This window comes from Panthera leo, chromosome C1 (assembly GCF_018350215.1).
Source record: "Panthera leo isolate Ple1 chromosome C1, P.leo_Ple1_pat1.1, whole genome shotgun sequence".
NCBI classification, from domain to species: domain Eukaryota; kingdom Metazoa; phylum Chordata; class Mammalia; order Carnivora; family Felidae; genus Panthera; species Panthera leo.
Window position 1 is genome coordinate 189,186,481 of NC_056686.1, and position 21,839 is coordinate 189,208,319.

The 21,839-nt window shown below is 42.5% G+C and overlaps 1 protein-coding gene across 1 annotated transcript in view; it reads left to right on the forward strand.

Moving 5' to 3' along the window:
• Positions 1-17,860: 17,860 nt before the first annotated feature.
• Positions 17,861-21,839, forward strand: part of PARD3B (par-3 family cell polarity regulator beta) — a 1,004,169-nt gene continuing 1,000,190 nt past the window's right edge. The window contains exon 1 of the mRNA XM_042949849.1: positions 17,861-18,328. Coding sequence (XP_042805783.1) covers positions 18,209-18,328 — 120 coding nt within the window. The 5' untranslated portion in view covers positions 17,861-18,208. The remainder of the gene's footprint in view (positions 18,329-21,839) is intronic.

Genomic DNA, 21,839 nt, shown 5'->3' on the forward strand with positions numbered 1-21,839 from the left:
AGTTTGTAACATGAGGAAAAGGAAGGGAGGAGAGAAAAGGGTTAGTAGAAATTATAGCCAACACTTATTGCTTGTTTCATAGATAATTTTTTTTTTAATTTTTTGTTATTTCACACACACACATACACACACACACACAATGACAAATAATGACTCCCTAACAATGCCCATGTCCTAATCCTTGAAACCTGTCAATATGCTACCTTTCATGGCAAAATGAACTTTGTTTGTGTGATTAAAGTAAGGATCTCAAGATAGGAAGATTATCCTGGATTATCTAAGTGGGCCCAATGCAATTAGAAGGTCCTTACAAGAAGGAAGCAGGAAGGTCAGAGGCAGAGAATGGGAGATAAAGATGGGGTCAGAGGTTGAAGTGATGAAGCCTTGATCCAAGGAACGTGAGACACCCTAGAAGTAGCAAAAGGCCTGGAAGCGATTTTCCCCTAGCATCTCCAGAATCTCCAGCCCAGCCAGTACCTTGCATTTAGTCATGAGGAATGATTCACCCAGACTTTTCACCCTGACTGTAAAATGATAAATCTGTGTTGTTGTTTTTAACATTTATTTATTTTTGAGAGACAGAGAGAGAGCATGCACAGGGGAGGGGTAGAGAGGGATACACAGAATCCAAGCAGGCTCCAGGCTCTGAGCTGTCAGCACAGAGCCAGTTGTAGGGCTCAAACCCACGAACTGGGAGATCATGACCCCAGTGGAAGTCGGACGCTTAACCAACTGAGCCACGCAGGCATCCCTAAGTCTGTGTTGTTTTAAGCCACCGAGTTTGTGGTAATTTGTTGTAGCACTATGGATACTGTCATTAGACCCATTTACACAAGAGGAAATTGAAGCCTAAGGCATTTAAATAGCTGATCTAAGGTCTTACAACCGGTAAGTGGCACAGCTGAGATCTGAACTCAGTAAGTTTTGGCCAGTCCCACCACGGAATTAACTCAATGCTGAACCCAAAGGAGTTTTCTAAACTAATGATCCAAACATGGTGGGAGTCCAAATGCAGAAACTAGGAGCTAAAGAGCAACAGGAGAACCAGGGACATAAAAGCAGGGGGAGCTGGTTCAAGGGTGGCCTTGTACAAGCTGCACGGTCGCCCAGCGTGGACTCAAGCTCGCTCGGCGCTTGCAGTGCTAACAGGGCAGGCTTTGTTTGCAAGGTAGTGTAGGCTGGACTGCTCTTCTTCTCTCAATTTAGAGCATCCCCATTTCCCTATTTAGTAACATAGGGAAATGCTCATGATACTTACTAAATATAAAATAAGTGGAACCCAAACAATAGAGATATTAAGTTAACAGTGATTGGCTTTGGGTAATAGAAGTATGGGTTATTCTTATTTTCTTACGTATGCTTTTCTTGTATTTGAAAGTTGTTCCACGTGAACATGTATTACTTTTATAATCAGGATAGAGACAACCAGTAAATATCATTTTAAAAAGAATAGTTTGTGCCAATGATACTCTGTTTACTTTCCTAGGTCCTTTGCCAGCTCCACACCCGCCCCCGACCCCCACCTCTGGAGAAAGTGACTTAATGGACTCTGCATCTCTCAGGCTTTCTTGCCCATGTTTTCAAGTTGGAATCCATCAATAAGAGTCTCTGGCAAATGGAGAATAGAAGAGGAGAAATTGGGCTATCTATTCTCCCAGATGTCCGGTACATTTTGCATCTTTCAAACCATGCGTATTAGGCCGTGTCACTCGTGGCCATAGATCCTGTCAGGCAACTATTTCTCACAGCTATGGTTCTCTCTAGAAGCTGGTAGCCACCCTGTCCTCCTGCATCTTCAGGCCTCCAGCCAGTAGGCTTCTTGCTTCTCAATCTCTCAACGCTATTCTCTGTCGGCTCCCCTACCCTGCCCGCATCTGCAAGTTGCCCTGCATTGAACCCTTTTCAATTAAACCTATGAATATACCATCTGTCTCCTGCCAGGCCCCTGGCTGATACCACATTTAAGGTGAGACACCACAGCTGCAAGAGTGCAGAGAGGGTGGCAAAAGCAGATGGCTCGTGTTCACAAAGCAGACGTAGTTGCTCAATGGCAGGATCATTGTCTGGGAGAAGCAGTGAGGGCTGAGTGTGAGTAAGGAGTGATTTGGTTGGAGACTTTCTCAAGAAAAGTGATGGTGTTAGCAGAGTTCAGGTGGTGTAGACAGAGCACGTGGAAGAAGTTGAGCTTACAGCTTCCCAGATATATAGTTTATTGGTAGTTTTGCAACTTCCGGTGGGAAACTTGAAGAGCGTGCCCTGACAGTTCTAACTCAGAGTTCATTTATAAGACTTATGGATGTGCAGGTGTCTTCACGGATGCAGCCTGCTTCCCTTTTCAAAATTTGTATGAATTTGTTTGGACTCAAAACGCAAACACTGCAAAGAGTATCTGATCATTTCCCTAGTGCCGGGTGATTTTGGTTCAGAAGTAACCCTTAGCCTCTGCTCCTTGCTCCTGCTCAAATCAGGTGCCTCCTGCTGTACTGATCAGATATCTAACCCTTGTTCTTAGGCAGTATCACTTTTACTTTCTGAACCAGACTTTGACATTCGCCCTAGTGTTAGGCTTCCCTGCTCCCATCTTGCGGTTGGCAACCTATATAGACTCCTTCCCGCGTCTGGCAGATGAAGCCCATGACAGACACACCTCTGCAAGTGAACTTCCTCCAAAGCTGGACTTTAGCCTTGGAGCCTGAGCCCTTGGGCAAAGTGATTTGGGCAATAAAACCTTACCTGTGCACTGTGTACTTTTCCCAAGGACTTTCAGCTCTACCTCATGTGAGTCTGGATCTTTCCTGCCAAGATGAAAGGCAGGGGGAAAGGCGAGTAAAGAGGCTGAGAAGCTGCCCCACAGCCAGAATCAATTCCCTCATCGCCTCCAGACTGGAAGTTATGGAGCAGTGTTTGGTCAGAAACTCACAAAAATCAGACTTAGGCAAGCAACTCCCACGTACCCCTGTCCCTTTCTTTCCCACCACACAATAGAAAGGTGGTATTGTGTGGAGGCGACTTCCAGGGATTCTATCTTTGGATAGTCACAGGCCTGGTCCTTAGACTGTGTGTCTAGCTATGGAGCATTTTCAGAGCTCCCAGATGATGAGGTGCTGGAGAACTGACTCGAAACAACTGAATTCGCAAAAATTTTGGTTTAACTTAAAAAAAAAAAAAACAAATACAAACACAAATAAAGTGTTTTATCTCATATCAATTCTATAAGGTGCATAGGTTCTGTTATTAATTTGCTTTACGACAAAGAAACTAAGACATAGAAAGGTTGAGTAACCTGCCCAAGATCCCACAGATAGTAAGTGGCAGAGCCCAGATTGGGACCCAGGGATCTGGTTCAGTAGCCTGTGCCCTTAACTGATGCACCAGGCTTCAGGATGACAGAGTAGACATTCCTGAAGTGATGTTTGGATCTCACATTTTCTCCCTGAGGCAAACAGATGGAAATGTAACCTACAGTCGAGATTGCTTGGTGAATATTAAGTACAAACAAATGGGAATTAGGTTTTCTTAATGAAGGGTTCTTCAGCTGAGAGTGCTTGAAATATATTCTTCCCCCACTGAGGGAAACACCGGCTACAGAGACGACTGGAATCTCCTGGTGAGGGCGCTTCTTTCTCCCTCCTGTGTGTGTGTTGGGGGACTGACAGGCCAAGGTCTTAGTCCCTCCTCTTTTCCTCAGGAGGCCATTGAAAGAGTTTTCTGGTAACACATTTTTCTCTTAGATATGTTAATGCTGTTGTCTTTATCACAGTTTTAAGCATGCTAATTGCCAGGCTCTGACTACAGCCCTTCTCTGATCCTTGATTGGAATTTAATCTGGAAACTCATTACCCGACCTTTCAGGAGTTAACAATTCTGGTTTAGCGTTTACTGACTCTAGCCTCACCCTTTTGAGTTGATTTGCTTAGATGAACTCTGATTTCTGAGGTGCTTTACTGTATTGCTGTATTTGTTCCCCCAGTTCCGGTCCTGCCACATGTCCTCATTGGCCAATGTTCATGTTAAATGGTCCTCTCCATATCACTCTGCATGGGAGTGGTGATATGTCCCCGTTTTGTTAACTCTGAAGTATTGCTCTTTCCACTGTTGGTTTACCTAAAGCTGCCTATTCCTATAAAGTGTTCTGTTGCAGGATTTTTTTACCTTAATACCCGGGATTCGGTGTCTCGCCACTTCAAAGAATGAAGAGGTGGACACAAAACCAGCAGCAGGCAAAAGTTTATTAGAGTATGAGATCAGAAAGGAAGAATAAATAGTATGAAAACTCCCTTTACAGAGAGGGGGCATTCGAAAGTGAATGCCTGCAACTATAGACAAAGGTCTCTGTTTTATAAGGCTCTGGTCTCACCACCCCGCCTCCGCCCCATCCCTTCCCCCTTGTTGCTTCTCAGGTCTCACCCCTATTGGCTTGATAACTCTAGGTTCTGGGTTGTCTATTCCTGACTGGTTCATTTCCATTGTATGAGGGTGGTCTGTGGCCATAAGTTCCTTGTGGGTCCAACATTTTATGGTCTACTAATTGTTGGTCAGGTGTTTTGTCAAATTCCTAAGGGAAACCTGAGGGGGAGTAGGTGGGGTCTGTCACATTCTTAAGAGGAACCTTAAGCCTGAGGGGGTTTGCTATGGTCAGACACTCCCAGCATTGTTCCAAAGTACGTGGTTTTCCCCACCCAGGGAACTCAGATCCTAATCTTTCCCTCTCTGCCTACTGAAGCCTAGCTTTTCCTACCATAATTCCTCTATTACAGTCTCATTACTTAGCCCAATTCAAGTGGGCTTTGTAGAACTCTGACTGATTAAAACTAAAAATACCCAAATCCAGTGGTAAGGTCATTTGTAATAAAATGAGAAATAATTTTGAAAACTTAGCCAACTATCCGGATGCACATTGATTGGGTAGGATAAGTTACAGGGCTGATTCCCTCAAGACTGAATTTTTATTTTACCTCAGAAAGAGAGAGAGAAGGAGTAAGAGGAGAATGAGAGAGAGAAGACCAGGGTTTGAGGTGAAATCTTAGAAGAGGAGAATGAATTCATTGTTCACCTTAACTGTAAGTTAAGGAGTAGCTCAAAAATTTGGTTTCTTGAGCAGATTTTTTTTTTTTAATTTTGAGGGTTCTTACCATCAGTCTCTATAAGGCAAAACTGTGGAAACTTTGCACATGACAAAATGGTTGTAACAAAAAAAATTTTGAGAGTTGGCTAAAGAAAGTTGATTCTGTGGATCACCACTCTTGGTTCTTAAATTTGATGAAAATTATAGATTTAGAAATAAAATAAACACATCACTTATCACCCATATTTCATCACTTAAAATATCCTTTGAATATTTCTCTAAGGCTCACATGAAACTGATGAGTAGATCAACATCATTTATCAGCCACTACGTGTCAGAAGTGACACAATCTCACAGGAGAACGACATAATTGAAATTTTCACCAATAGTAGAATGAAATTTTTCACTAATTCCCCACTTGGCCACATTCTGCTGATTTCAGTATTTTTCTCAATAAAATGTAACCCCCAGGAGAGCAGAGGTATTATATCTCATGTTTACCACCGTATCTTAGTTTATTTGGACTGTTATCACAGAATACCATTGACTGAGTCGCTTATAAACAACAGAAATTTATTCCTCATAGTTCTAGATGCTGAAGTTCAAGATCAAGGTGCTAGCAGATTCCATGTCTGTAACAGTCTGCTTCTTAGATCATAGATGGCCATCTTCTCACTGTGTCTTCACCTGGTTGAAAGGGTGACTGAGCTCTTTAGGGCTTCTTTTATAAAGGCAATAATTCCATTCATGAGGGCTCCACCTCATGATCTAATCACCCCCCCAAAGCTCCACTTCCAAATACCATCATACTGAGAATTAGGATTTCAATATTTGAATTTGGAGGGGACACGAACATTCAGTCCATAGCAGACTGTGTATCCTAAAACAGAACCTTATCTATAGTAGTCACTTGATAAATATTTGCTGAACAACTGAATGGGTGTCCTCAGTGATTATTCTGGTCTAGCTCATAAAGTGGTAAAGAATCCATTATCCTTTTTATCAGCACACTTAGATTATTGACTTCACAAAACATTATAAACCTAAGGCAGAGATGAGAAATTGTCTGGATGAAGCTGAAAGACTAATTGAAATAGCAACTTAAGATGGGGAGAAACTTTTTTCTGATAGCAAGTAATCCAAAACATATTTTTTTTTATTAAAACAATGTCGATGTACTATGGGGTCTAATGCAAAATTCAAATTATATTTTTAGATCTGAGACATCAGTGGTGTGTTTTTCTTGCAATAACTGCCTTCCCCTGATGCTAGAAGTTCAGACTGATTCTTCTATGCTTCTAGGAGTCCTGCCCAAAGGCATTCAGATAATGGAAATTTAGGCCATTGTATCTGGGCCCATTGTGAGCTGCCACTACTGAATAATCATAAACTAAGTGTCTTTGGCTCTATTCTCTGCTAGTCTGTCCTTTGGTTTTGTTTTGTTTTGCTTTGAACAACCAGAAGCGTTTACAATACATTCTTTCATTTATTTATCCATTTATTTTTTCGTTAAGTTGGTTAATTAGTTATTACCTAAAGCTCTTATTTACGTGCAAAGCAGAGTGTTGTTGTTGTTTTTTTAATTACATTATGTCTTAGGTTGAACGCATGAATGTCAAAATCATTGAATGAATGATTCAGAGACTCGTATGTACAAATTTATTAAGGAGTATGCTCAAAATAACTCTTGTGCAGAAGTAAGTGATGTAGGATTGTGCAGAGAAAGGAACTACATGGAGATGCATTTTCAGTGAGGGTCCACTGTAACTGAGATGGCCATTCAGAGTTGACCAGTCTTAAGGCAGGGGACCCGGGCCTTTATACTCCCTGCTCCAACTAGATCACTCAGTGTATGTAGACATGTGGGCTGCCCCGTGGATAAGGTATGATTTCAGGCAGGGAGGCCCTATTCCACTGAGGAAGATTCCTGGACAGCATTTCAGCTGAGACACTCAGCTGCTAACAATTCTGGCACCAGGAGAATGAGTGTTCAGTCCTCAAGGTGGACCCGAGTGATATCACAGCATGCACTATTGCTATAGGGGGGTTCAAATACTCTTCCAAGGAGTTCCTCCTGACACATTGTTTCTGGAGAATGGAGTTTCATTGTTTCTGTATGTGTCTGTCATAGTGCAACTTCCAAATAGTTCCATAGTGCAACGTCCAAATGTTATTTAGGACGTTAGAGGGAAACATCCATGTCTCTATGCTGGAATGCAGAAAAGTCACATGGCATGACTCTTGGTCTGGATTTTCCCACTCCTGACATCATTATTAACTCTTAAAAATCAGTGTTCAACTTCCTTTCCTCAAGAAATTTTATTCAAGTATCCATGGACTGCCGGGTTACTCCAGTTATAATCTAGTTCATAATGGTAACGATATATTTCAAAACCCTTGGGTCCAAGGTTTGTTGTTCATTAACTTACTGTTCATGAACTTATTTCTTTTTTTTTTTTTAATTTTTTTTAACGTTTATTTATTTTTGAGACAGAGAGAGACAGAGCATGAACGGGGGAGGGTCAGAGAGAAGGAGACACAGAATCCGAAACAGGCCCCAGGCTCTGACCGTCAGCACAGAGCCCGACGCGGGACTCGAACTCACGGACCGCGAGATCGTGACCTGAGCCGAAGTCGGCCGCTTAACCGACTGAGCCACCCAGGCGCCCCATTTCTTTTTTAATTTACTAGCACTTGTGTTCTTTGCTAGAAATAGTTATTTTCGGTTTACGGATTGTCCTCACTCAAAATAATGTATTGAAAAAAAAAATAATTTGGTAAAGAATGGCGGTTGCTGAGACAACGCCTTCAGGTTGATCCTGGGAGGCTCACCGAGAGCTGAGGCAGCTCCAAAAGAGCTTTCTTCTTTTTCCTGGATCCCTGGGGTCTCCAGAATTGAAGTGGCCTTTTAGTTCTTTCACTGACAGGTAACCAAGCCTCTTTAATCTCCAGCCTCCAGCTTAGCTGATCATTGATGATCAGGTATAGCTCTTAACATCAGGTCATGTCTTGGGTCATCAGTTGGCTTTTGGATGGCTGTCGTTGAATCAGAGGCCACTCTTAGTATAATCAGCAGCAATCCTAGTCCTTCAAAGAGCCTGATATTGCTGTTTTGAGTAGGGGTCTACAATAAGGAATTTGCAGCTAGAAAAAGCTCATTGGGTTTGGGAGAGGTCATGACCAGCATTTGCTACTCATCAGTGACACTCCCATTGGTGGGTATCGGGTATGAAAAACTTATTTTGTACTTGCAAATTGATAGTTCTTATTTGCTGAGAAATTCCCCCCTTTAGGTCTAATGAGATATGTTGAAGTCCGTATATAACCTATGTATATTCTTTATTATACTTACATTCTGGTTATAAAAAAATGAGCTTGAAGATAACTGCAAAAAGTTGTAACAAATATGTACTAACAAGAATACACACTCATGACGGACAAATACTAAGTAAATCAACTCTTTCTGATAGTGTTGAAATAAAAATCACACTTACTATTCACGTACACATGTGGTAAAGTATTAAAGGCTTTTACAAATAATTTTATACAAAGCAATCACAACTTTAAACTTGGATAGTCTTCAAAGTTTCCATCATAAATCCATGGATTAGTGCCTACAATCGTGGCATGTAAAACAAATGAAATATTATCAGATAGCATTGTAGTTTGACATATTCAACATTCAATATTAATGGGATTTTTGGATTTGTTGCTTGTAGGCCTGTGTAATCATAGCTAAACAAAACTGTTAATTTGAGTTTGATGACTGAGTAAGGGTAGGAATTTTTTTATTTCTCAAATGATGGAAATTAATAGTTATCTGGCAATCAGAGAAAAGCTGCTATTTCACTGTTAAAATGTAGAAGCACTTTCTCTTGAGAAAAGCATGAATTTAGTCTAGACTGGGAGAAAAGATTATTTTCACAAATATACCAAATTGAACTGGAAACATTATTAGTGCTTTTCCTAAATCTAAAATGTTAGTGAGAATTAAAATTTCTATTTATGAATTACTATAGAAGCCTGCCAGGAAAGACCTTCTGAGCCAGTCCCAAATATTTCCCTGCCCTTCTCCTTGCTCACTGACTTCTAGATAGATCAGCTAGTGTGAGACACTGGGAGAAGCATGGAGGGCAGGAGAAAGAGTCCAGGGGTATGGTTATCCCTCCTTCTCTCTCTCCCTTCCTCCTCCTCTCTCCTTCACCCCTCTACCCTCCTTCCCCACTTACCCCTTTCTCTTTCTCTCCCTCCCTCTCCCTGACCCTCTCCCTTCTATGTGTTTTCAGGACTGTAACTCCTATTCCAGGTCTCTTCTGGAAAGTTCCTCCTCCTGTGCTCCCAGCTTTTATCAGGCAGTCTCCACTACAGATCTAGCTTATGCTAGGCTGTTCAGCTTCTGGGTCCGGCTAACACTCATTCCTCCCAGAATCCAGTGAGTCCTAGAGAAAGAAGCAGCTTCATGCTACGGCTAATCTTTGAGTTGCCTTACTATTTCCTGTTTGGCTTTTCAGCTCTTCCACCACCAATGTAATTAATTTCTTATATTTGATTCCCTTTGTTTGAGATAGGGTATGTGTTCTGTTTGTCTGACTGGACCCTGAGTCATAGGGCAACTCCCCCACTTCCCATGCATGGAATAGTATAATCATAGGACTGGACATTAAAAAATCACATAGTCTATTACTTTGGAAGAATACATGTACAGGTGGAGATATTCTACAACCATGTACACATATGACAAATTTACATTTAACATTTAACATACTTGAATTTAGTTTTGTGTAATTTGCTCCAACATTCTGTTGGATCGTTCCCGACCTTCAGTCACTTTCTACCCTGATTCTTTATACATGAAGACGTCAGAATCATGACTATCACATGCTATTTTATGCATATTACTCCTTTGCCAAGCACCTGGAGGGTATTTCTTTGGTGAAGCAGATCCAAACTTTCAGTCTAGTTCTGAAAGCTCTCCCTCAGTCATTTTCCTCACTCATTTCCTTCTTCCTGTATCTTTATCAGCTTACAGCCTATGTCATGCTCCACTGAAGCCTATCTGTTTCAGTCAAACTATCTTGCTTCCCATTCTTAACATTAAATTTCCTGTTCTCTACCATTGTGGCTTCACTAGGGCAGTAGCATCCTTTCTTATCACATCTTTGAAACTGACAATACCTTATATAGAATAAGAACAATAACTTGTGGGTGCTTGGGTGGCTCAGTCGGTTAAGTATGTGACTCCTGATCTTGGCTCAGGTCATGATCTCAGATTGTGTGGTCAGTCCCATGTGGGACTCTGTGCTGAGAGCATGGAGTCTGCTTGGGATTCTCTCTCTCTCTCCCTCTCTCTCTCTCTCTGCCCCTTCCCTGATCTCTCATGCATTCTCTCTCTCTCTCTCTCTCTCTCTCTCTCTCAAAATAAATAAACTTTAAAAAAAGAACAAGAAGAACTTGTAATTTATAATGCATCCCCATACACATGCTTAAGTCTGCTGGATCTCTCTCTTCTTAAATCCTAGCAATCTGCAGGATTTTAGTCTAAGCCCTATTGTCTTTTCTTTCCAAATTCTTTCTCTGGCTGATCTCTTCCATTCTGATAAGTTGACCTCCAAATTTATGACCCTGAATCTAAATATCTAGTCTTCAGATTCCTGAGCTGCAAACCTTGCGTTTCTGGCTTACCAAACACTTCTACCAGGTTCCCTTCGGGCACATTAAACTCAGAATGTCCCAAACTGAACTGACTGTTCTTTCCCCACCATCCTCAGAATGCCTGTGCCCTTCCAAGATTCTCTGTCTTCAATTAATAATGTCGCCTCCTAACTAGAAACCAGTCTTTCTTGATTCCTCCTGAAACCTTGCCACCTTTTATCTGTGACAGATCCTAGAAGATCACTCCAGTCTGCCCATCCTCATCATCGAAATTGCCTTAGTCATTTTGGAGGTCATTGTTGTAGACAATCTCTTCAACCTCATCCCCTGCTCCTTATTCTCTGGGTTCTTCACAAAGTTATTTTCTCTTGTTCATCCAATATAAACAGGTTGCCTACTACCCATTCATTCCCTGTCACCCAGCCTACTGTTCATCCCCTTCATTACACCTTTTCACAATCTGTAAATATTTTATTTGGTTAGTCATTTGTCATGAGTCTTCCTTGCCAGAGGCTAAGCTTTGTGATCACTTTGTGCTCGGCTGCTTATAGGTGTTGAGTAAATACTGCTGCATAAAGAAATGAACGAAGGAATGAGTGAACGTAGCAGGGCTTTTATCTGTCTCACAGGTCCTCTGTATTCTACCCACTACCAACCTGATCGCATCACTGTCCTACCTCAAATCCTTTGATGGTTTTCTATTTTCTGAAACAGTCATTTTAACACTCAGCAAATCTTTTTGAGATTTACAATCGTGGCAAGAACAAGGGTTCAGAGTCTTTTTAAAAAATTTTTTTTAACGTTTATTCATTTTTGAGAGAGAGAGACAAAGCGTGAGTGGAGGAGGGGCAGAGAGAGAGGGAGACACAGAATCTAAGCAGGCTGCAGTCTCTAAGCTGTCAACACAGAGCCTGATGCAAGGCTCAAACTCACAAACTGTGAGATCATGACCTGAGCCGAGGTCGGAGCCACCCAGGTGTTCAAGGATTCAGAGTCTTAAGTTTAAACTGAAACTTTAGGAACTGATAGAAGAATGAGCTCCTTACTGTCACCACCTGGCTCAATGAGAATTCAAAGCCTTGAGCCAATGTTGGTCAAATATCCATTGTTTTATTTTTACTCTTTTAATTTTTTAATGTTTATTTATTTTTGAGAGAGACAGAAAGAGAGAGAGAGAGAGCACAAGTCGGGGAGGGACAGACACACACACACACACACACACACACATACACACACACACACACACACACACACACACACACACACACACAGAATCCAAAGCAGGCTCCAGGCTCTGTGCTGTCAGCACAGAGCCCAACACCAGGCTTGAATTCATGAACTGGAGATCATGACCCAAACCGAAGTCAGACCCTCAATCAACTGAGCCACCCAGGTGCACCAAATATCTGTTGTTTTAAATTCTATTATTAGCAGGCAGACAGGAAAGTGAAGAAAGCATTGGAGTGACTTGAAGGACCTGGGTACTGATTTTGGCTGGTCACTTGACCTTTCCTGTCCTTAGTTTCCTCATCTATGAAGTGAAGAGATTATACAAATAATCTCCAAGGTCCCTTCCAGCTCTGGAATTCTGTGATTCTCATGTACTAGACCACTGTGTTCCAGGATTGTGTTTTGAGCCTCACATTAAATAATATGGAGATTGTGAAACATGACAGAAATCTTATTATTTTGCTGTTGAGTGTGGCACCTTCATTACAGAGCAAGTTACCCTTGGGCTTCAGAAATTTTGGTGAGAATGATATGTGACTTCTAAGTATCATTTGATATGTTTCTTTCTGGAAGTAGTTTCAGGAGCAGTGAGAAGAAGTGGCATTAGAAATACTAGTAAGCAGGGGCGCCTGGGTGGCTCGGTGGGTTAAGCGTCCGACTTCGGCTCAGGTCATGATCTCGCGGTCTGTGAGTTCGAGCCCCGCGTCGGGCTCTGTGCTGATGGCTCGGAGCCTGGAGCCCGCTTCGGTTTCTGTGTCTCCCTCTCTCTCTCTGCTCCTCCCATCCCCACTCGTGCTCTGTCTCTCTCTCTGTCAAAAATAAATAAAAACATTAAAAAAAAAAGAAATTCTAGTAAACAGAATCAAGGCGGGCAGAGGGCAATACGTTTTGCCTATTATGTGCTGGGTGCCTTATGTATGTCATCATCCCATTTGGTGAAGAAACACAGTGAAGCCTGCCCAGCAGTGAATTAGCCAGCAAGTGGCTGAGTGCTTTGGAACCCGGTCTGTGTAGCTCCAGTCTACTTGTTCTGCCTGTAATCCTTTTACACACTGAAGCATCTGGTGTTAAATCTCAGTTCTTTCTCTACCTCCAGTCAATTATATGAACACCACCTCACTTCTCCAACTAAACGGATATAAATGAGCACAGAAGGAGGCCTCAGGATGAGTGAGGACGGTGAAAAGAGAAGCCTTGATGGCAACCTCACCTCAGGAGCTTCGTTGGACAACTGAGCATGTTGGAGAATATCCCTGATCATCACCATTGCCTCCAGTTTAATAGTCACTAAAGCCTAGTGGTGAGAGGGTCTGGAACTTGCTGCTAAGGGTAGGACCTGTTCCTAGTGGTCAGGATTTGTGGGTCCTGATATGCTTTGCAAGGAGATCACACAACGAGGACAACCAAGGAACTAATGACCAACTCTTTTTTTTATGATTAAAAAAAAGTTTATTTATTTATTTTAAAAGAGAGAGAGACATGGGAGGGGCAGAGAGAGAGGGAGAGAGACAGAGAGAATCCCAAGCAGGCTCTGCACCAGCAGCGGAAAGCCCAATGCAGGGCTTGACCTCCCCAACCGTGAGATCATGACCTGAGCCAGAACTAAGAGTTGGATGCTTAACCAGCTGAGCCACCCAGGCACCCCCTGATCAACTCTTACCACAACACCAGTTGAAGAGTTTCCTTGCTTTTGGTTGTTTTTTTTTTTTAATTAAAAAAATTTTTTTTAAAGATATGATCACTTGATGCAGGCTTTTTTTTTTCTTCTTCTTCAGGAAAACATAAATCAAAGCAGTACATTATTATCCATCGAGTGGATTTCAGTATAAGGAGGAGAGGTCTAGCTGTATCATTGTGGAGACTTATGAGTGTTACTTATAGAAAAGGCATAAATAAGGACCTTTCAAAATCTGAAAGCCCACAATACTCCCTTTGGGGTGTATAGCATTGTTATTTGTGTTTTAAGGAGAGCTACAGAAAGAGTCAACAAAGAAACAGTCAACAAATGAATGCCATCAGGCACTTAGAGACAAACATCTCTTAAGAAAAACCCATTCTTGCCAAGTTAAACAATAGCCCAAACTCTTTGCTTTTAAACATGGAAGGAAAGAATGAAGAATCATACCCATTTTTCTTCTTTTATGATATCACTCTGGCACCTGCATTCGCAAGGAAGCAAATAACATATTGTGTTGTACTACTTGTTCCAAAGGTCTTAGAAAGAAGATTATTATGAAAAAACAAACCAACAAACCACATTTACTGAATTGGAGATAAATATTGCTTGTTATATAAAATGCCTTGAGGGGTGAAAATTGTTTCTGTTTTAATGGTGCTAAACATTAGAATGGATGCCTGGTCAACTATATATAAAAATTACCATTTTTTATTTAATATATGCCTAATGGTACCTGACATTTTCGTTATACTTTTTGTAAGGCAGAGAAGTTTAATAATATTGGTTAGTATTATTGTTCTCTGCATAAAATTTTCACTGGCTACTCCACAACTTGCTAAGCTTTTGGATAACAAATGGGAAAATATCACACCACAGGCAATATTTATCCATCCAACAGGCAAAACAAGAAAATGGAACCCAGGCCTAGAATCCTCTAGTGTTACTCAATCAAGGCAAATTATTTATTTCTTCTGTCCAGGAGTCCCATGGGGCATGAAATATTGATTTAGGAATTTGCCGGGCATGAGTATCTGTGTTGTAACTACGTTCCTTTAGGTCGCTTAATATATAAGTTGTTTCTATGTATGCTGTGATAAGACCAAAGAACAAATTAAATCTGGCTACTTAATAAACATGAATTAATAGACGCTAAACTCTTTTTCTAATTACTAGCTTGGGGTCATTAAAGTTCACTCCATGGTGTGCAGGATTGCACAATGCATTGTTCATATGCGTGCCTAGCTTCCTCTCTCCCTTCATCTTACAACCGCATAGCCTCTGCTACATGTCACAGGAGCTTATGCCAATCTTTCTGCAAGTGGGACGTGGACAGCCTGTGTGTTCTTCCTGGTTAACCTGGGGCTTCTGAAAGCCAAGACACAGGGGGCTCTAGATATTGGAGAGAGGCTAAAGATGGGCCCAGAGGAAGTTTGCAGTGTGGAGAAGAGCAAGGGTTCTTCATTATCTGAGCAGAAGAGTAAGAGTCTGGAGCAAGTGAGGAGAAAAAAAAAACAAACAAGCCAAGAAGATATAGAATAGTCATTTCATCAGCTAAAAAGCTTTGCTCTGTTTCATTCTACATGTCCATAAAATACAAAACATTAAAAGGGTCTCATATTAATGCATAGCCTTAATATTTGTTTCTGTGCTCTACTGATTTGGTACTTCCCATGTAAGATCAGCATAGTAGTTACTAGCAAGACTCTGGTGGAGTCAGACTGCCTGGGTTCTAGTTCAGCTTCTGCTACTTGCTAAGAATGTGACCTTACCTCCCTTAGCCTCAGTTTCATCTTTAAAAGGAGGGTAACAAAAGTACCTCTCTTGTAAGATTATTGCAAGGGAAAATAAGATACGGATACATAATATATGATACATAGGTATCTTTCTCTATGTTCTTACATGATACATAGGTCTCTCTCTCTCTCTCTCTCTCTCTGTTGTTATGTAATATATCATATCTCCATTTTTATTTCTATGTTATAGTCACTTTAAACAGGGCATGGCATACATATAAATCAATAACATTCAGTAGAATTATCAAATTTACTGTTGTTTTATAGTTGCTGTTGAACTTTTCACATCTGTAGGCCTTGTCTCCCCTGCTATTTATCTATAAGCCCCCCGAGGGCTGGAAAGCAATTTTATATTTTGTGGTGGTTCAATATATTTTGTTGACCCATATTTTGGGTATTTACCCTCCGGGTTTCAGTTCACAGATTTAGTGGCAGGTGAACCAGGTCTGGCCAATCATCTCGACAGAGGGAAGGTATGTAACTCAAGCTTGGATATGCAAGCCCTTACCAGAAAAGGCTTACTGATGGCTGAGATGCCTGTCTTTAGGGCTGTGTAAATCGGGAACACTGGGAGTGGCCATCTTTGCCTCCTCTGGGGAAATCCTGAGGAACTCAGGGCCATTAGATCGAGAAAGATGGCCCCTGAGGACATGGTTTAGTCTCCAGATTCAATCTTGCCTCGGAGGAGTGCTCTCTGGATCTTCTGATTTTATGAGAAAAAAGAATGAGGAAAGTGATTCTGTCTTTAGTTTATTTAAATTAGTTTGTATTGCGTTTGCTACCAAATTATACTAATATATATTTTCAAATAGACTTGGTCTGTGTGATCCTCTTTGATGTCACTGACCTTATTTATATAAGGTCCCATACAGAAGAAAATCAATATATATTACATGTATGAATGAGTTATAAAATTTAAAAATTTTCAAAATTCATAAGCCCATTAATCTCCTATACATTATCATACTGTTCTAGGTAATCAAGTTCAATTTAAATGTGACTTTTTTTTTAAGTTTATTTATTTTGAGAGAAAGAGAGAGAGAGCCAGAGAGCGCATGCGTAGGAGCACGCAAGCGGGGGGGGGGGGGGCAGCAGAGAGGAGAGACAGAATCCCAAGCAGGCTCTGTGCTGTCCCTGCAGAACCAGAAGTGTGGCTGGAACTCACAAACCTTGAGGCCATGATCTGAGCGGAGATAGAGTCAGATGCTTAACCCAATGAGCCACCCAGAAGCCCCTAAATATGTCCTGACAAAGAAACAAATTCTTTTGTAGGAAAACACATGATGTAGCCCTGACTATGGTGCTGGATGAACTAGACTGCTGGAAAAACAATTTGGGGAGACCAGAAATTTAGCATGGGAACAACTGAGTTTCTCTGAGCACAACTAACTTCATGGTCAGTTCAGTTCCTTAACGTCCCTCAGCACCATTCTTCATGCACAAAATTGGAAAAATAATACCTTACGGGGTTGTTGTTAGACTCACAGGAGCTCATTGATATGGGACCTAAGAACGACACAAATTTTATTTTTTTGAATTATTTTTTCAGATACTCCTATTTCAATTGGTGGTGGACCCATGCCTCCCAAATCATGAGCCTTAAAGTGTTTAAAATTGTTTTTCTAGTCAAATGCACAAGAGGAGGCACATTTCTGAAGGATGTATGTAAAACTGGGCTATCATATCTGGGTCTGGAATGTGACCTTTGGGGAAAATCTCAGTGTTGTCTTCTGTAAAAGGAAGAGTTCCACTCCCACGTTATCCCCAAGAACCCCTTGGGGGTTCAGTTTTGCCATCTCAGGACTTCAGAGGACAGAATCGGTGCTCTGCTTAAGACGAGGTTCCTGGCAGGCCCTTGGGTCATCCCTGCAGCTCAGTACCTGTGAGCTGCCACTCCTCCGGTGTTTTTGGTGGGCGTGGCGACAAGCACCTGCTCTCAGGCTTTCCTTGAATCTCGCTCCAAGCCTCACGTTTTAACGGTGTAGCTCTGCAGTCTCCTAGCTAATCCCTCAAGGTTGCTTTATGAGATCCGGTTTCAATCCCCCGGTGGGTAGCTCTCAGGTCCCGTTACAATTCTCCAGAGCTCAGCGTGTGTGCAGGAGGGACAGAGCCAGGGAGAGATCGAGTGAGGGAAGGCTCCCGGGCTCCTGTTACCGGCTGCAAGGGCCCCCGCCCCGCTCAGCCGAGTGCGCGGCTGGGCCCGGGAGCGCCGCGGCCCCTTTAAGAGCCGGGCCCAGGCCGGCCCCGGGGCCGCGGGAGCCCAGAGCGCCGCGCGCCGCCGAGGAGTTGGGATCCGGCGCAAAAGTTTCCTCCCAACTCCGGCCCCGCGCGCCGCCGCCGCCGCCCACTCCAGCCCGGGGCCTGGAGTCGGCCCAGCTGCCGCCGCCGCCGCCGCCGCCAGGGCCGGGGCCAGGGGGCAGGGCCAGGGCCAGAGCTGGCCCGGCAGTTTCGCTTTGGCGGGCTCGGAGCAGCCGCCTTGTCCGGGCCCGAGCAGGAGACGGAGCAGGAGGAGGAGGAGCCCGGCCACAGTGCAGCCGCGTCCCCGGGCACCAGCTACCTGGGAGGTAGCCCTTCCCGCAGCCGCCCCCTTCCCCGATTGCCGCCCGCCCCGGGGCCGCCTGCGCCGGGAGGAGGGGCGCTGCCGCGAACCCCGGGCCCTGAGGGGGCGCGGGGGAGAGGTGCTCCAGGTCTCCGGACCCCCCCGCGCCGGGCGAACCCCCAGAGTGTGGGCTGCGCCCGTGGGGCGGGACACCTGTTCGGCCGGGCCCGGCGTGGGCGCCGGGGGCCAGGATGAAAGTGACCGTGTGCTTCGGCAGAACCGGCATCGTGGTGCCCTGCAAGGAGGGCCAGCTGCGCGTCCGGGAGCTCACGCAGCAGGCGCTGCAGCGGTACCTGAAGACCAGGGAGAAGGTGAGCGCTGGGGCGCGTAGTGGGGGCGCGGCTGTGGGGCGGGCTACCCGCGAGCGCACCAAGGCCAGGGCACCTGCCAGGTGCCCCAGGACCCGGTGGCGACGCGCAGAGGACACAGCACCCAGTAGACTTTATTGGAAGCTACCTGTGCCCGCCAAGTTTCGTTGCTAGTATAAGTGACCTGGATGCCTTTGGGCGTTTGTGGGCCTTGCTTCTCAAAGGGTGCTGGGAGGCAACGCTGCATGGGAGTCCCTTGGGGGCTCGCTACGAATGCACAGTCTGATGCCCTCCTCCAGGCCCACTGCCTCTGAATCTGCTTTTAAACAAGCTCCCAGGTGATTGGAATGACTGTTGAAGTTTGAGAAGCACAGCTTTAGGTGTTTGAGAAAACGCTTCTCAAGGGAGCGCTGGAAGGTGCTGCTCAGTCAGGTGTGAATTTTGACCCCGGCTAAGGCCCGCCCCACTTTTGCTCCTTGGAGTTAGAAAGTTGATTGGTGCTAGCAACAGATACTCGGAAGTTACAACTGATGGAGCCCTTGGAATTTAATTTTGTGAGCTGTTCTCCATCAGTGACTGGGGCAGGAACTTACGTAGAAGGATGCTGTTTGCTTACACTAAGCCGTCCACCTTTTGAGTGTCTTTAGTTTAATGCCACATATTCTAGGAGTATTTACTAGTGTGTGCGCTGTGTCAGATCCTGGGTGACTGTTGATATAGTCATAAAGATAGTTTCCAGATCTGTCCCCGAAATCAGATATACGTAAAAGTTAAGTGACTACTTTTAAGTGTGCAATACGTGTTCAGAATTGGACGCTAGAATTCATATTAGCTGTTTGGGTAACATACTGGGACTCTGTCTCTTCTTCAATGAAATCTTTTAATGAAGGCTTCAAAGAGCACCTTTTAATTGTCTGAATCTTCAGATGGAACATCAGGCCCTAAATTCTCTTCAAACAGGACAAGTCATGAATTCTTGCTTTAGATGTCAGTGGCTCGCAATATTTGTTTTCATGGCGTGAGAACTATATAAATGGCCTATAGAAGTATATGAGTATCTACCCCATTTCCCCCCATTGTTTCAAAGTGTGTGCTGTTCTGTGTTGTGTAATTCAGTTAAAAACTGATATTTGCTCAAGTAACCAATCCTCCTGAACTTCTGAAAGTAAGCCTCTGAAAGTGAGGTAAGGTTAATAGTAACCACACTAACTTCTGAAAGTAAGCTAAGGTTAATAGTAACGACATTATTCTAGACAAATTATTCAAGTAAATGTCATTGAAAGATTATCTTAATGAGGTGATAAACTTATTTTTATTTTTAACTCAGTATTTAAAATAATTTATGCTCTAACATCTTGTATATTTGGAAGTTTAGTATTTGGAGCTGTCCAAGTAACAGAAGTAAGAAGTAAGCTACATACTTATAAATGACATGCAGGGTAAATTAGTTGAAATTTACCTAATTCATCTAGATAAACTAGATGAAATTTAGTGCACTTATAATTTGATCTTAAAGGTGTTAAAAAGCTATTGATATTCTGTACTGAAAGCATAATTTATCATATCAGAACCTATAATGTAATTGTATTGATTAATTTACTATTACCAGTTATTACATTTTTCTGTGTTTACATTTATATATTAGCACATAGGACATTTAAAGGTCACCCACAGTTTATAAATTCTCCCTCCCTTCTTTGGCTTTTAAAATCTCAATTTATTAAGTGGCAAGTGATATTTTCTCTCTCCCTAGATATCTCTCTCCCATAGTTTCATTTTAAATAGCATTGTATTCATAACAAGGCTTAACTAATATTAAATGGGATTCCTAATGGAACTAAAATGTCTAGAAATAATCTAACAAATTCCATGCTTTCATTCACTGAATTTAGAAAATAATGGGAAAAGACCGGAAATGTCAAAATTCAATTTGAAAAACAACTTGTCACAAATTCACTTTCTTTAAATCAGTGAAAGAAATTTAAAAGGCTTGCTCCCCTGGACAGCAAGATGTTTAGCCTTGCACTCAGCAATAAAAACATAATAACTAAAATAAATTAGGCTTGCTGCTGCTATGCAGGCACTGTTGTAAGAACTTTACATATGTTAAATGACTTCATGAGACAGGTCCTAGTATTTTCTTTTTACAGAAGGGAAAAAAAGAGACACAGAGATATGACAGATACGTGGTCGAATTGAACCCAGGAACTGTCTGTAGGTCCTTACTCATAGTCACTAACTGCACTGCCCAGTAGGTTATTGTGCATTGGAATGTACCCATCTTATTTATTTTTTACAGTTTTTTTTTCTAAAAGACCATTCCATCTATAAACTGCTATGATCACCTATCAACCTAAAGAGGGGAATTTTATTTCTTGCAGAGAGTTGTGGCATGCACAAGTTCCTCTTGATTGTATCTTATGCAGTACAGGTCTACATGTATTGGGAAGAAGTCTAATTTCTGAGCCTAATATTGCAGGATTTGCAAGTCAAGTGTGAAAAACATTCCTTAGTCTGATTACAGATGGAAAAATGGGCAAAATCTCTTAGATATTCAGGTGGAGAGTGCTAGAAAGAAAAAATTGGTGGGAACACGAATATAAATTAAGCCCATTTCTTTCAGGGCCTTGAATAATTTAGATGGGACAAAGGCAGATTTCAAGATTGAGGGTAGAGGTGAGGTATCTACAGTTTGGAGGGTAAGTGAAGCCATGAGGCCATTCTGGATTTTGTGGACAACATGTGAGAAGTACCAAACTTCTGCTGAGAACAAAGAAGACTGGTATTTGTGGAATGTGGGGAACCAGCTGAATCAGCATCAGATAAAGCCAGAATTGGGTAAGATGTTGAGGACTGTGAGGGGACTTTTGGGAAGGCTTTAATTATGTTTTGAAATCTGGGACTTTGAATTTCCTATTGCCCCCTTCTCCCCTCCCTGCCATTTGATGAACTTGTCGGGGAAGGTGAATTGACTATGGGGCAAGAATTATGGGGTTGCTTGTCTTTGGATCCTCGTAGTTTATCAGTGTCCCAGGCTCTAAATCCAATTTACTTAAGTAGTTAGTGGAGAGGAGATTGTCTTCTCATGTAGTTCAAGGTGGAGATCATTGAGTAACTAGTTAAATTTATCATCGAAATTACGTGTCACAGGTGAATGGGTAATTGAGCCGTATCCTGCAGGGGCTCTCAACCCTGGCTGATCATTAGTTACCTCTAATTTATCATTCAACATTTTAAATAATACAAATGCCCAAGTCCCTTTCTCCAAGATTCTACTTCAGTAGGTTTAGAGTGGAGCCTGGGCATAGGTGTTTTAAAAAGATGATTTTAATGCCCAGCTTGGGCTGAGAACTACTAATCTACTGAAATCATCTGGTAAGGCTGAACTCATTTGATTTTAAACTCTTTTGATAGCAGATCCTGTGTTTTAGACCTCTTCAGATCAACCTATCATTAGCAGTCGTCTCTCCTGCCATGAATGAAGTCTCACGGCAGGGTTCAAATAATTTATTTA